Source organism: Mobula birostris, chromosome 9, assembly GCF_030028105.1.
Source record: "Mobula birostris isolate sMobBir1 chromosome 9, sMobBir1.hap1, whole genome shotgun sequence".
In the NCBI taxonomy this organism is placed as follows: Eukaryota; Metazoa; Chordata; class Chondrichthyes; order Myliobatiformes; family Myliobatidae; genus Mobula; species Mobula birostris.
The window spans coordinates 54,906,031-54,922,651 of NC_092378.1; the positions used below are offsets into that span (position 1 = coordinate 54,906,031).

Below are 16,621 nucleotides of genomic sequence, written 5' to 3' on the forward strand. Positions count from 1 at the left end.
TGAGGCAGAAAATTTGGGTAGAGTTCTTAATATTTTGTATCTGTAAATGGTTGTGTTTCACTTGATGGGATAAAAATAGTAAAAGAGATGATTAAAAGGGTTAAATGCTCTGAAAGTGTATAAATCACCAGGACCTGATAATATATATGCATGGCTGTTTTAAAAAAAAAACCAAGACAGGAAATGGAGAGCCTCATTTAATCAATTTTTTATCAGTCCTTCTGTAGGAGTGGAGCTGGAAGACTGATGACATTATACTGCTCTTTTTAAATGGGAGAAGTGTTAAACTGAATAATTACAGGCCAGTTAATTTAGTGTCAGGGATGTAAAAATGATGAGAATCAATTCTGAGGATAGTGTATATCTTTATTTAGAAAATTTATTGATAAGGCTAGCATGTTGGATTTATTTTAATGTCATCTCTAATTAAATCAGTTGAATTTTCTTTATGGGGTCACTGAGTGCAATGTATTTAATGTTAACTGCATGGATTTCAGTAAAGCCTTTGTCAAGGTCCATGTGGAAAACAAAATGTAGAATCCAATGGAGAGTGATAAATTTGATCCGGCCTTTTCTTTCTTTATTCTGTTCCCTCTTATCTCTTCCATTTAAATCTCCTCCAGACAGATGATGTGCAGTTAACAAGCCTTAACCACCCTTTCTAGCTGGCACCATTGCAATCATTCATCCTTTCTTTGTATCCATCCTATTACCACTACCTTTGGAATTTAAAGTAACCTTGTTCCTCACTTCGTTGATTTTCTCCCTCCACAGCTGTGCTTGATCTGCTGAGTTTCCAGCAATTTCGGCATTTATTTTTTAAGATTTGCGTATCTTCTTATACCAAATTTGGGATGGGGGTGGCACAGGGTGAGGGGTAGGTGTTGCCAGAAGAGTGAAAACAGAGACTACACATCCTGTTTCAATAAAATTACAAAGATAGATCTGGATAGACCAATTACTTTCTCAACAACTCTTGGGTAATATTTGAAGTAATGTTAGGGAAAATTTGGATTGATGAAAAACAATGTAATAGATTTATTAAACCCAAATAGCATTTATCAAAGCTGATAATGTTTTTGGATTATGTAACTTGTGAGGTTAACAAAGAGAATGTATTTCGCAATACATTTTATTGGTGAGCAAAATTGAAGCTCCTAGGATAAATAGGCTATTAGTGGTGTGGGATAGAACTTGGCTTGCAGTCTGTTTTTCAGACTGGAGGATGGTAATTGATCGTTCTTCTCAGGGATTGGAATTGAGATAACTACTTTTATAATGTGACTTGTACACAGCTGTATAGGGTAAAAAAAAATTCCAAAATTCCGGGTGAAACAAAAATCTGGTGAACTGTACCAAGTGTAGGATTGGGCTGCAAGAGGATATTGATATTCTGACAAAATAATTAAACCAGTGGGAGGTGAATTTAAGTATAGTGAAGTATTAAGTGAAATAAAGATTGTAGACAGTGGAAATGGGAAATAGAACATAGAAATCTACAGCACATTACAGGCCCTTTGGCCCACGATGTTGTGCCGACCATGTAACCTATTCTAGAAACTGCCTAGAATTTCCCTAGCACATAGCCCTCTATTTTTGTAAGTTACATGTACCTATCTAAGAGGCTCTTAAAAAGATGTATCCGCTTCCACCACCACTACTGGCAGTGCATTCCACGCACCCACCACTCTCTGTGAAAAATTTACTCCTGGCATCCCCTTGGTACTTATTTCCAAGCACCTTAAAGCTATGCCCCCTTGTGTTAGCCATTTCAGCCCTGGGAAAAAGCCTCTGTCTATCCACAAGGTCAATGTTCCTCATCATCTTGTATAGGTCTATCAGGTCACCTTTCATCCGCCGTCGCTCCAAGAAGAAAAGACAAAGTTTACTCAACCTATTCTCGTAAGATATGCCTTCCAATCCAGGCAACATCCTTGTAAATCTCCTCTGCACTCTATAGTATCCACATCCTTCCTGTTCTGAGGTGACCAGAACTGATCACAGTACTCCAAGTGGGGTCTGACCAAGGTCTTGTATAGCTCTAACATTACCTCACGGCTCTTGAACTGAATCCCATGGTTGATGAATGCCAACACACCATAGGCCTTCTTAACAACAGTCAACCTGCACAGCAACTTTGAGGGTCTTTTGGACACAGATTCCAAGATCTCTCAGGTCCTCCACTCTGCCGAGAGTCTTGCCATTAATATTATATCCTGAATATATTAAATGAAAACAGGAATGCTGGAAGCACTGTGTGTCAGGCATATGTGGACAGGGAAACATTTAATAGTTCAAGATCAATGATTTTTTATTAGAACTCAACTGTAAGTAATCAAGCCACATGAATGTGCTCCTAAAGGTGGCAATTATACTTTAAAAATAAGAGGTATACAAATCAAAGCTGGTAAGAGATCAAGAATATTCGGACTAAATTAGTTTATTATTGGCACTTTCATCGATATACGATGAAAAGCTTTTGTTTGCATGCCATCCAGTGATCATTCCCTACACATGTACATCAAGGTAGTATATTAACACAGTGTGGAATGAATTTTTTGAAATAAATAATGCCATTATAAATGATGCATTTAAAGGAAGTGTAACATCAGAGATCTGAGGTTGTATGTGCACAAGTTCATGAAGGCACTGGGCAACCTTGACATGAAGGAAACTCGAACTGATTCTTGGCTTGATGTAATAAATATGTAGTGTGTGGAAAGCAAAAAGCTTTGCTGAATCTTCATAATGCATTTGTTTCATCACAGCTGAAGAATTTTGTCTAATTCAGATGACAAGGCATGTCAAGAATGACCCCAGGGCTAAAGTTACTGAGATATTAGAAGCTGGCAATCTTGTCCCTTAAAATGAAAATTAAGAGTTTAATAAGATATTAGATGTAAATTATATTAAGGAGCTTTTGGCAACTGATAAAAGAATCGAAGAAGTGCTGGAGGGAATTTGTGTCTTGTATAGTAATCCCTGAAATATATTGCTTGAAAGAGTTGTGGAAATTTGTTCATCAGGTTTTGCAAGGAAATTTGATTAAAAACCTGTGAAGGTAGAAAACTGCAGGGCTATGGGGACAAGAGTAGGATAATGAGACTGGGAACCTTATTCAAAGAGTGTAATGTGCCAAATGGCCTTCACCTGTGGATAATTGAATTCTATTGCTGTCATAGTATTTGATGTTTTTATGTGTGCCGTCCACAAAGATTTGATTATCATGGTCCCAAAAAGTTTGTGGTCTTGTTCTCACTTTCTTGTGATTAGAGCTGCAACATTTAATAAATAATGTTTTTGTGTAATTACAGGGTGTAGTTGATTCTGAACAGGAGGCATTTGAGTTGTTGCCTGATGATGAACGGCAGTGCGAGACATGTAAGACAACCTGTTTCTTGTCTGCTGTTACGTGCGTCTGTGACCCCAGTAGGCTCGTGTGCCTTTATCATGTTAAAGATCTTTGCAACTGCCCAATGAAAAAACGCTGTCTCAGGTAAGATGGATAATTTTAACATAACTAATAAATATACCAAGAAAGCTTCTGGCACATTTTATCAACTACTGAATTTTTTTCAGAAAATTTCCTCTTGTAAGTTATACGCACTTTAATTATAAAGAATCTTTAGTGGCTGTAAGGTTGTATGATAAGTGGCACAAAACCAATATTGGATTTGTGTACAGTAATATATTTATTGATTAGGAAAAAAATTGTAGTTTGGAGATGGATTAATTTCAGAAAAAATGTTTTTACCTGAATTAAAAAGACTCCCAAGGGTTATAGAACTCAATAATTGGTAGCTTCAGAAAGTTTTATTTAAAGCTTGAAGTTCCCAATTGACTTGGCTGTGATGTTAGAAAATAATCTCAAAAGAAAGAAATTTCATTGCTATGTAAGCATTTTACTTTGTTCACAATCTTAAACTAGCTTTTGTCCTAAAGATAAAAGGCTAATCATAGATGCAGTTCAGGAGTCCTCACTGAAGGTGTAATTTTTCTGTCCTTTTATATGGATGCCATCTTGTTGGCTTTGTGTACAACAAATATATTTCTGGAGCTAAATACAGACAGTTCATTGGAAGGAGGTAGGTTTTACTGTAAGCATTCATCCCTTGATGCAGATAATTTGGATATGTAGCCAGCTGCTCCCAGTTTTAAAATCATACTTGTCAATCAGTGTAGATAAGTAGTAGCATCCCCTTGCTAGTTAATTACACATGCACACCTTGGACGATTTAGCCCACTGTCGTACTCTCTCTACACTCACATCTGTGTGAGTAAGCACAGCTGAAAGGCCAGCAACAAATTTGCCAATTGTTGGTAGAATCTCAGATGATGAGTGGCTTATCAGGCTGGTTGAGTGCTGTTGCAACAGCAGCCTTGCACTCATTGTCAGCAAGACCAGTGAATTGGTTTCTAGCAATCGAGTGTTGGAGTTGGTGTAATCTACGTACTTTGTCCACATTGGTTTTGGATTAAAATACATAAGTTGAATTTAGGTTGTAGGAATATTTTTTGATTGCATTAAAGGAGGTTTGATGAAAATAAGGTGGGGTACAAGTCTTGAAGACACAGATATTTCACATGTACCAGCATGATAACTGATAGAAGTAGTTCAATGTCGAAATATGTGAGATGATAAATTTCAGGAATAAAGCTGAGTGAGAATTTACACACAGCTACTGATGCTGAAGGTTTTACCTCTCATCAAAACTAGGTACCGTTACACACTGGATGAGCTACCTTCTATGCTTTATGGTGTGAAAGAGCGAGCCCAGTCTTATGATACCTGGGTGAGTAAAGTGAGAGAAGCCTTGGAAGCGGAACTTAATCACAAGAAAGGTGTGTACTTTTAACTAGTTTTTTCCTTCATCTTGCCACCTTTCCCACCTCCACACATATATTGTCCCTTGACGAATTGTTATGCTGCATTTTTCTGGTGAAATTCAAATTCATGAAATCTGACCAACATGGCTTTCTCAAATATGGATAGTCTTTAGCAAAAAAAAACCAGGCAATTAAAAATCTATGATAGTCTAAAGTGATCAAAATTAATAAATTTTCAAGGTAAATGCTGTTATCCTTGATGAGGAAGGATATTTATGAAACATCTGATGATTATGGAACACTTGACAGCAGCTACATGGTAGTAACTGGACCGGTAGGAATACGCCATTGGGTTAGGAATGCTTCAAATATGTTAAAATCAACAAGGATTGGTAAAGCCAGCACATATACTGCTAGGGAAATGGATGCTGACCATACCTCAGAACAGAAACCCCATGGAAGATGGTACAATGAGATGAAATAGTCTGTATGATTACACAGAATTTGTTAACATCAAGAAGCTTTGCTGTTAAATGCCTGAGCTCACCTTACAAGATCCACGAAGGGGACCAGCTTGTACCGAATGGACATTTTACGGAGGCATTGTAAAGGATAAGGTGCTTCCATGAAGTTTTCCTCCCACGTGCATAATCGGCTTTAAAAACATTCTCAATGAAATCCATGTACCTAAAAGGCCACGTCACTTTTTTCTGAGAAGGGAAATCATTAAAGTCCAGAAAACTAATTACTCCCACTGATATCAGTTGATGGCATATCTTTATTCAACTTGAGTCACATTAATAATGACTTGACTCCTACAAGTCCCGTACATCTCTATGATGAGCAAGGATCCATGAGAAATTGGACTTGCAATGTACTTAACAGAACAGAATTCTGTGCTGCTTTACTCTATGCTGTTGTAAGAATGGAATACAACTAATGAACTTGGGACCCTTATTTTTATACTGTGTGATTGCTGGGACTGGGGCTTGGTTATAAATAGCTCAGGGAATATTGTTCAGTCGTTATAGTAATATATAGAGCGGGGTGTCAAACTCATTGTAGGTCACGGGCTGGGTTGGGCAAAGTGCGACTTCATGTGGGCCAGATCAATTGTGCATGCGTGCTGCTCCCACAGCTTTCGTTGCCTTCGTTTTTTCAACCTGCTGTCATGCGTCTTAGTCTCTGCTATAACTACAAAGTGTTTCACTTTACGAATTTAGTTTCTTACGAAAAAGATTGCCTAGCAAGCATTATTTTTATGATTGGTAGTAACTTACAGTTGTAGGCTACAAGAAAGTTGTGATGAGGGAGAGAAAAAACGATGCTATTTTGGCTAAGATTGTTTTGAGAGCCACACCCTTTCCATTAATAAACCATTTGAAGTCGAAAATTAGCAGACAGAAATGTAGACCTAACAAAACAAATTGTAAATGTAGGCTATACAACTGCACCTAATTTTTATTAGCCTGCTTCCAGCAATCGAAAAGACAATGAACACAGTTAGCCTCTAATTTTTATTGAAGTGATCACATTTACAATAATAGAAGTCAGAAAATGAATCACAATATTATGGTACTCAGTATTTCATAATGCATTTTGCTTACATGTCGCAGTGCATCGAACAGTGTCACTCATTTTTCACTTGCTGCTTCCAGACACCTGACATCTCTTGGCTTTAACCAGCCTGTTTCTGGACAGTTGTGGTTTTCATAATGTCATTTAGGTGTCAGTGTGTCAGCTGTGAGCGCAGTTTGGATTTGTTAATGTTCATTATGGAGAACGCCTATGTTGTCCCAAACATGCAATGGATCTTTGAGGCAAAGTCTGTCATCTTGGGGTACATCAGTCCCAGGTGTTGATAGAATGAGTCCAGACCCACAGTCTCAAATTTATATTTCAAAGCCAAGTTACGCTGAATTTCAGTTAATTCCATTTGGAGTTCCTCAGCACATCTGATGCTGCGTTGACAACTAACAGCGAGCAAAATAGTGAGAATTCCTTCTTGAGCTGAGTGAAAACTTGGAAAAGATTCTGAAACTCACTTTTCAGCCGTGATATTTTGTCCTTGTACCTGTCCATGTTGTCATTTATTCCCATCAGCGGCACACACAGACTGCAAAGAGGGGAAATGAGCTGGGTTGATCCGGGATGGTTGCATCTCCCACAGCCTAATTTAATTTGAGAGGTATGAATGCTGTCATAGTATTCTGTACAGGTTTGTTGTGGCCTTGCATGTTGACATTAAGCACATTTGAGTGCTCTGTTATATCCACCAAAAATCATGAAGCCAGTCTGGGTCATCCAACTCTGCCACTGGCTTCCCTTTCTTGTTCATGAATAGTCCAATTTCCACACGTAATTGAAAAAAAATGTTTGAGCACAACCCGTCTGCTCAACCAGCAGATTTCAGTGTGGTACGGTAGGCCATGTCCAGTATTACTTTCAGACAAAAGAGTGTCAAATTGCCGATGGTTGAGTCCCTTGGCTCTAACAAAATTAACCGTTTTGATGACTACATCCATGACATTGTCCATGCTACTGCTACATAATGCCTCTTGGTGTATAATACAATGAAAATTCCAGAATTCCTGCTCCGGATTCTCTGTCTGAACTTTCTGAGTTTCTCAACAATATCTGCCTTTTACCCTGACCATAGACGGTGCACCATCTGTTGCCACGCTGACAGCGTGACTCCAGTCAACCCCGGTCTGTCCAAGGTCTCGACGAGGCTGGAGAAAACGTTGTTCGCTGTTGTGTTTGTCATGGGCACCATCTCCACAAACTTCTCGGTGACGGTCAAAAATGCATCAACACCATGAATAAATATTCCCAATTGAGCTACGTCAGTCACTTTGGTGCTCTCATCAATTGCAATAGAGAAGGCAATAAATGACTTCACTTTGTCTTTTAATTGACTGTTCAAATGTCCTGCAAGGTCCCTGATTCTCTGCCACAGTGTTTCTTGACAAGCTGATATCACCAAAAGCCTGTCTCTTCTCAGGGCACACCAACTCAGCCGCCTTCAGCATGCATGCTTTGATGAATTCCCCCTCTGAATATGGCTTCGACACAGCAGCTATTTTGTTGGCAATAATATAGCTGGCCTTGACAGCTCCATCATGAGTCTCTCGACTTTTGGTGAACACTGCTGTTTTTTCAGAGCTGCTTCAAGCTCGTTTACCTTTTGCATTCTGTGTCGTCCTGCGTACTTGTCATATTTTTCTCTGTGTGACGTCTCATAGTGTCGTTTGATATTGTACTCTTTTGCCATAGCCACTTGTTGTGAGCATATCAGACACACAGGTTTGCCGTTGACCTCACAGAAGAAAAAAACTATCTTTCCAATTATTGAATATCCGACCTTCGATGTCAACTTTTCTTTTCTTGGAAAACATTTTGAACCACAGCAGCAAACAGTCTCACCCTTGCTACAGGTGTTACTTACCTGAGTACTCTGTTTTTATACTGTGACGATGTAAGTGGGGCCCTAGTAGTCTTCAGTGCAGGGTGGTAGGTGCTTATGCACAGCGGGTGGTTAACTGCCGCCTATTGTTTTCTAAGTGCACACAACAAGTTGCCGGTACAGCAGGCGGCACAGACAGCGGTGGGAGAGAGAGCGGCTGCCGTACAGATACATAATAAATGGTCGTGAATATACTTTTTTTTCCCCAAATCATCCCGCGGGCCAGAAGTTTGGCACCCCTGATATAGAGGGAGACAGTAGAGTGATGCAGTTAGTGACACTGAAATGAGTGTATCCTCATGGGTAGGGGAGCATTTATAATATTCCGAAGTCAGTGGTACTTACAGTCTGTTTGCCATTATCTCAGCAGTGTTTGTTAGGAAACTATAGAATTATCTGAAGGGAACAGTCATTTCTCCCCATAACAGGTTCTTCTCCTCCCCCCCCCCCCCCCCCCCCCGCCCTGCAGCACCATTGTGGTAAATCTCTTCTGCAGTCTGGATTTCTTTGTCATGAAAGGCATTAAGACCTTTAAAAATAATTATGTAAGCAATTTTAATGAGGATTTTGAACTGCCAATGCCAGTATCTTGAAAAAGTTGCAAACATTCTCCTCAGATTTCTGCACCACCCTGACAAATACCACTAACCCTCGGGCAAACAGACTGTAAATGCCACTGACATGGTCATAGAACACAATAGGACAGAAGCAGGCTCTTCAGCGGAACCATTAATCTACCTAGTTCCACCTAGACCATAGCCCTCCATATCCCTCACATCCATGTACCTATCCAAATTTCTCTTATAATGAAATCGATCCCACATCACCACTTGTGTTGGCAGCTTGTTCTGCACTCTCACTACCCTCTGAGAAGTTTTCCCTCATTTTCTCCTTAAACTTGCACCTTTCACCCTTAACCCATGACCTCTACTTGCGTCATCCAACTTCAGTGGAAAAAGCCTGCTTGCACTTATCCTATCTTAACACTGTTAATGTTGAGATCCATGAATTTATCAAGTGCAGCTGATTGTGCCTCACTTATTGCAATACAATTTTGTTTCCTAATTCCCATGAGATAGAAATGTTTAAGGCAATGTGGTAGAGTTGAACGTAACTATAGATGACATCTGTGTTGGTCATTCAGGTTACAAATCACTACTTGAGATAGAAATGAAAATTCATTATCAGAATTTATTTTGGGGGAGAGAAAAGTAAACAATTCAGCACAATTTTCTTTCAACTTTCATTTCTTGAGATGTGCTCAGGTGATGCACTCACATTACAGAATATTATAATATAACCCTTCTACCTGGAGTGCAATCAACCCTCCCACTACCCAAGCCAATAATTCATGGGTTGCTAGTGTATAAATGAGGTTTATATTGTTACAATTTAGAAATTGGTTAAGTATGCTTGTGAGACTTGTCACAGTTCTGAATATCATTATGGAAGATGTCTGACTGCCTCAAGCATAACCAAGGCTCTTGTGGTTTCACCAGCAGTTGGTGACTAGCATTTTCTGTGGAGTTGAAATCCTAACATGTAATCTTGCTCCTGACCAGATCTTTCTGAACTGAAAGCTCGGCTGGAAGAAGCAGAAGAGAAGAAATTCCCTGAGAATGACCTGCTGCGACAGCTCCGGGCTGCTGTCAAAGAAGCAGAAACTTGTGCTTCTATCGCCCAATTACTCGTCAGCAGAAAGCAGCGCAGCAGGTAAGTAGCCTGAAACTAAGAGGAGCTATTAATTGGGCCAGGTAATAGAAGTTTTAACAAATGGCAATATTTAATGAACACACTGAAGCTCCATTGTAGTGCTGATTTGAGAACATGATGTTTAACTTGGTAGTCTAATGTTGCACAGAGCAAGTAATTACTTGAATTCGATTTTGGATACGGCAGAGGGACACAAGTATTAGAAATAGTAAACAAGGATATTCTGAATACTTACCAGCCAATTCCATTGGAGATGAAACACAACATACTGTGAATAGCAAGGATGCTAGGAGAGAGGGAATTTCTATTCTGGTTTGGTGACCTTTCATCATACTTGGTTCAAATGTGAGCAGGCAAGATAGTGCAGGAGTTCTCTGATCCAATTGCACTCTCCAGTGAGGTGGTGAGGTACAGATAGTGGTAGGAGAATGGCTAATCAAGTGATTTTGCAGCATGGGAAGGGAGGGAAAAGAGTAAATGAGCAATGCTGATCAGGGATTCAGTAGAGAGACAGACAGGTGGGTGTGTTGCTCCATTGGTGCCATGGACAAGTATATCACTAAACAGCTTTCGATTGTCCTTAAAGAGCATAGTGAACAGTCAAGAGGTTTGTGGTTCAATCAGTACCAATGACATAAGCCTAGAAAGTGATGCATTTCTGCAGGCAGAGATTATGGAGCTAGGGAAGGTTAAAGAACTGAACCTCAGATGTGTTTATCATAGGATATTGCTTCATTGCCATCAAGGGAAACAGGAAGTTAAAACAGATGAGTGTATGGCTAGACTGGTGATTCAGGAGAGAGGACTTTAGATTACTGAGATATTTGAACCAATTCTCAAAGTTCAAAGTAAATTTATTATCAGAGTACATGTTTGTCACCACATACAACGCTGAGATTCATTTTCTTGTGGGCATATTCAGTAAATCCAATAACCATAATAGAATCAATGAAAGACAGCACTGATGAACGAATTTGAGGCATGTGGGACCTGTATAAATTGGCATGTTGCATCTCCAGCAGGCTTATAGAAGGCTTTACCATTACTGCTGGGGAGGATTTAAACCAGCTTGGTCAGGGGATGGAACCTCAAAGGGAATCCTGGAACAAGGTAAACAAAATGTGAAGGGATAAAAACAGTGTAAATGAAATAAAGGAACAGCAAAAGTAAAGTGGACCAATGGTGGGCAGAGGGTCAGTACAGAAAATGGCAAATTAGTGATGCTTTATTTGTATCACTGCAGCTTTTGCAGTGGCAAATAAATTAATGACGCCAAGGTATGCATGCTGATATAATGTCATTGCCTTCCTGGAAATACTGCTGTAGGAAAACCAAAGCCAAGAGATGGGTATAACAGCACAGTATTTAATATTTGGGAAGAATAGACAAAAAGGAAATGATGTGGCACTGTTAATTTTATTTATTGAGATACAATGCAGAATAGGCCCTTCTCACCACTCGGCAATCCCCCGATTTAACCCTTGCCTAATCACGGGACAATGAGTAATTAACCTACCAAATAGTGTGCCTTTGGACTTGGGAGGAAACCGGAGAACCTGGAGGAAACGCGCAGTCATGGGAAGAACCATGCAGTCGTGAAAATATAATCTTGGCACCAATAAATTATGATGTAGAATTGGAACCAATTTAGATTGATCTAAGAAATAGCAAAGAAAACACTGGTGGTTGTTGCATATGGACCACTAGATAATAGTTATAATATTGAGTGCTGCATAAATGAGGAAATCGGTGTGTGTAACACAGGTAATATACTGATGTGCACAAAATGCTGGCAGAGCTCAGCACATCAGGCAGCACAAATAAAATAAATCCATGGAAGGGAACCAGTAGTCAATGTTTTGGGCTGACTCTCAATCAGGACTGGAAAGGAAGAGAGAAGAAGCCTCAATAAGAAGGTGGAGGGAGGGGAAGGTGAAAGATGTTGGGTAAATCCAAGTGAGGGGGAAGGTAGGTGGGTGGAGGAGGGAGGTGAAGTGAGAAACTGGGAGGTGATGGGTGGAAGAAGTAAAGGGCTAAAGGAGGAATCTGATAGGAGATGAGTAAACCATGGAAAAAAAGGGAAGGAGGAGTGATACCAGAGGAAGGTGATGGGCAGGTAAGGGAAAGAAGGGGTAAAAGGGGATCAAGAGTGAGGAATTGAAAAAGAGAAGTGGAAAGGGGAGGACTTACCCTATGATGGAGAAGTAGATGTTCGTGCTGTCAAGTTGGAGTCCATCCAGATGGAATATGAGATGTTGGTCCTCTAACCTGAGAGTTGCCTCATCGTGGCCAAGAGGCCATGAACTGGCATATCGGAATGTGAATGAAAGATAGTAATGTAGTAATTATGTGACTCTTCAATACTCATTTAGACTGGACAAATCAAATTTGCTGCAAAAAGATGCAAGTCAGAGTATGAGTGTAGATTGGTGAGAAACTGAAAAACAGACTAATAGTTATTATAAGTGCATAAAGTGGAAATGACCAGTGAAAGCAAATGTTGGAACCCATGATAGAGGCAGGAGGAATTACAAGGAAATGGTAGAACAAGTTGCAGACCTTCTGCCTCAGTTCCACAGACCTAGTTTCATTTCTGAAGATGAAGATTAGCTTATTTGTCTATGTACGTCGAAACGTGCAGTGAATTGCGTTGTGTGTGTCAATGACTAACACAGTCCAAGGATGTACTGAGGACAGCCCCCAAATGTCAACATACTAACTGTAACCCATGCATCTTTAGAATGTGGGAAGAAACCCATACAGTCATAGGGAGAATGTATAAGCTCCTTACAGACAGTGATTTGAATTGAACCCCCATGTTGTGATCACTGGTGCTGTAAAATGTTATGCTAACTGCTATGCTGCCATGCAGCTCTAACTGCCACAGTAGCGTAGCAGTTAGTCTGACGCTATTAGGGGCTTGGTACGTTTTGGAGCTTGGAGTTCAATTCCGCCATCATCTTTAAAGAAGCTGCGTGTCCTCCCTGTAGAATGCGAGGTTTTTTCCCAAGAGTTCCATTTTCCTCCCACAGTCCAAGGATGTACTGGGTAGGTTAATTGGTCATTGTAATTTGTCCTGTGATAAGGTTTGGGTTAATTGGGGGGTTGCTGGAGCGGTGTGGCTCGAAGGGTTGGAAGAGCCTACTCCATGCTGTTTGGCTAAATAAATAAAACCTGTAGTGCTGTTGCTTGAAGTTTGCAATGATAGCATGGGTTTCTTTGGAGAGCTTCAGTTTCCTCCTACATCCCAGTTTGGCAGGTTAAATGGTCACTGTAAATGATCTTGAGTGTGTAGGTGGTAGATAGAATCTGAGTGGAGTTGGTAGGTATGTGGGGAAAATAAAATAGGATTGATGGAAATGGATACTTATGATTGGCAAGGATTCAGTAGGCCAAAGGGCCATGTGATTCCTTGAATAATCCTCAGATGAGGTTGTTAGATTGACAAGGGCAAAAGACTTCAGTTCATTGTCACTGCAGACAAAGTTAGTGAGTCCAAAATTAATAAATCACAGGCTGAGTCTTCTGTAAATGATGGGTATAAACTCCCTTGTGCGCTTAGACTGAGGATAAGGCAAATGTTTTGGGCACATGGGATGTTGATGCAACTGGTGACGAATGTTGAATAGAGCAAATGAATCTGTCCTATGAAACAGGTCACAGCTGGTTTCTCTAATTAAACTGAACTATAGATGAGAGCAAATGGGTGGAAATTTATAACAAAACTTAATTAACCCACTGTTGACAAATGGACAACCCCTCTGGATTGCTTTACATGATGTAAAGAGACCACAGACTTTTTCACAAAACAATTAACTACAATGGGAAAATGGGGAGAAGTGACTGGTACTTCCTTATTGCTGGAGTCTTGGATGGGATAGAATTTGGTGTATCTGGGAGGATTTCTTAAAATAGTATGTGGATTTTGTTGTGTTGGGAAACAAGCCTGACCAAGTGGTCAAAATTTCAGTGAGGGTGCCTCTTGGGAACCTTAACTGTAATTCCATAAGCTTATGTTACTGGATAAGGATAAGACTATTTCTCAAGAGAAAATACAAAATTGTGGAAAGGTGAATAACAAGCGTGTTAGACAGGGATTGGGAAAAGTAGATTGAAGTCAACAGTTTAAGGGTAAGTCGCAAAGGAGAGGGCATACAAGAAAGCAAAAATTAGTGGAAAGACAGAAGATTGGGAAGTTTTTAAAACCTTACAAAAGGAAACCAAGAAGGTTATTAAGAAGGAAAAGATTAACTATGAAAGGAAGCTAGCAAATAATATCAAAGAGGATACTAAAAGCTTTTTCAAGTATATAAAGAGTAAAAGACAGGTGGGAGTAGATATAGGACCAATAGAAAATGATGCTGGAGAAATTGTAATGGGAGATAGGGAGATGGCAGAGGAACTGAACGAGTATTTTGCATCAGTCTTCACTGAGGAAGACATCAGCAGTATACTGGACACTCAAGGGTGGCAGGGAAGAGAAGTGTGCACAGTCACAATTACGACAGAGAAAGTACTCAGGAAGCTGAATAGTCTAAAGGTAGATAAATCTCCTGGACCAGATGGAATGCACCCGCGTGTTCTGAAGGAAGTAGCTGTGGAGATTGCGGAGGCATTAGCGATGATCTTTCAAAAGTTGATAGATTCTGGCATGGTTCCGGAGGACTGGAAGATTGCAAATGTCACTCCGCTATTTAAGAAGGGGGCAAGGAAGCAAAAAGGAAATTATAGACCTGTTAGCTTGACATCGATGGTTGGGAAGTTGTTGGAGTCGATTGTCAAGGATGAGGTTACAGAGTACCTGGAGGCATATGACAAGATAGGCAGAACTCAGCATGGATTCCTTTAAAGGAAAATCCTGCCTAACAAACCTATTGCAATTTTTTGAGGAAATTACCAGTAGGCTAGACAAGAAAGATGCAGTGGATGTTGTATATTTGGATTTTCAGAAGGCCTTTGACAAGGTGCCACACATGAGGCTACTTAACAAGATAAGGACCCATGGAATTACAAGAAAGTTACATACGTGGATAGAGCATTGGCTGATTGGCAGGAAACAGTGGGAATAAAGGGATCCTATTCTGGTTGGCTGTCAGTTACCAGTGGTATTCCACAGGGGTCTGTGTTGGGGCTGCTTTTTACATTGTACATCAACGATTTGGATTATGGAATAGATGGCTTTGTGGCTAAGTTTGCTGACACTACGAAGATAGGTGGAGGGGCTGGTCGTGCTGAGGAAACAGAGTCTGCAGAGAGACTTGGATAGATTGGAAGAATGGGTAGAGAAGTGGCAAATGAAGTACAATGTTGGACAGTGTATGGTTATGCACTTCGGCTGAAGAAATAAACGGGCAGACTATTATTTAAATGGGGAAAGAATTCAAAGTTCTGAGATGCAACGGGACTTGGGAGTCCTCGTACAGGATACCCTTAAAGTTAACCTCCAGGTTGAGTCAGTAGTGAAGAAGGCGAATGCAATGTTGGCATTCATTTCTAGCGGAATAGAATATAGGAGCAGGGATGTGATGATGAGGCTCTATAAGGCGCTGGTGAGACCTCACTTGGAGTACTGTGGGCAGTTTTGGTCTCCTTATTTAAGAAAGGATGTGCTGACGTTGGAGAGGGTACAGAGAAAGTTCACTAGAATGACTCTGGGAATGAGAGGGTTAACATTATGAGGAACGTTTGTCTGCTCTTAGACTGTATTCCTTGGAGTTTAGAAGAATGAGGGGTGACCTCATAGAAACATTTTGTATTTGAAAGGCATGGACAGAGTGGATGTGGCAAAGTTGTTTCCCATGATGGGGGAGTCTAGTACGAGAGGGCATGACTTAAGGATTGAAGGGCGTCCATTCAGAACAGAAATGCGAAGAAACTTTTTTAGTCAGAGGGTGGTGAATCTATGGAATTTGTTGCCACGGGCAGCAGTGGAGGCCAAGTCATTGGGTGTATTTAAGGCAGAGATTGATAGGTATTTGAGTAACCAGGGCATCAAAGGTTATGGTGAGAATGTGGGGGAGTGGGACTAGATGGGAGAATGGATCAGCTCATGATAAAATGGCGGAGCAGACTCGATGGGCCAAATGGCTGATTTCTGCTCCTTTGTCTTATGGTCTTATGGTCTAAATTCATTCAAGAACTTCTATAGATGTATCGTGGAGAGCATTCTGACAGGCTGCATCACTGTCTGGTATGGCGGGGGGAAGTAGTGGCTACTGCACAGGATTGAAAGAAGCTGCAGAGGGTTGTAAATTTAGTTGGCATCATCTTGGGTACTAGCCTACAAAGTATCTAAGGTATCTTCAAGGAGCTGTGTCTTAGAAAGGTAGCGACCATTATTAAGGACCTCCAAAATCCAGGGCATGCCCTTTTCTCACTGTTACCATCAGGTAGAAGGTACAAAAGCCTGAAGGCACACACTCAGCGATTCAGGAATAGCTTCTTCCCGTCTGCCATCTAATTCTAAAATGGGCATTGAACCTGTGAATGCTACCCCACTTTTTAAATATGTTACTTGTTTTTTTTTTTTGCATGATTTTTAATCTATTCAATATATGTATATTGTAATTGATTTACTACTTATTAGTATTTTTCCTTCTATATTATGGATTGCAT

The 16,621-nt window shown here is 40.3% G+C and overlaps 1 protein-coding gene across 2 annotated transcripts in view; it reads left to right on the forward strand.

Moving 5' to 3' along the window:
- Positions 1-16,621, forward strand: part of kdm5a (lysine demethylase 5A) — a 172,831-nt gene that overhangs the window by 90,391 nt on the left and 65,819 nt on the right. For both annotated transcript variants that reach the window (XM_072268102.1, XM_072268103.1), the window contains 3 exons: positions 3,315-3,496; positions 4,718-4,842; positions 9,856-10,006. In XM_072268102.1, coding sequence (XP_072124203.1) covers positions 3,315-3,496; positions 4,718-4,842; positions 9,856-10,006 — 458 coding nt within the window. The remainder of the gene's footprint in view (positions 1-3,314; positions 3,497-4,717; positions 4,843-9,855; positions 10,007-16,621) is intronic.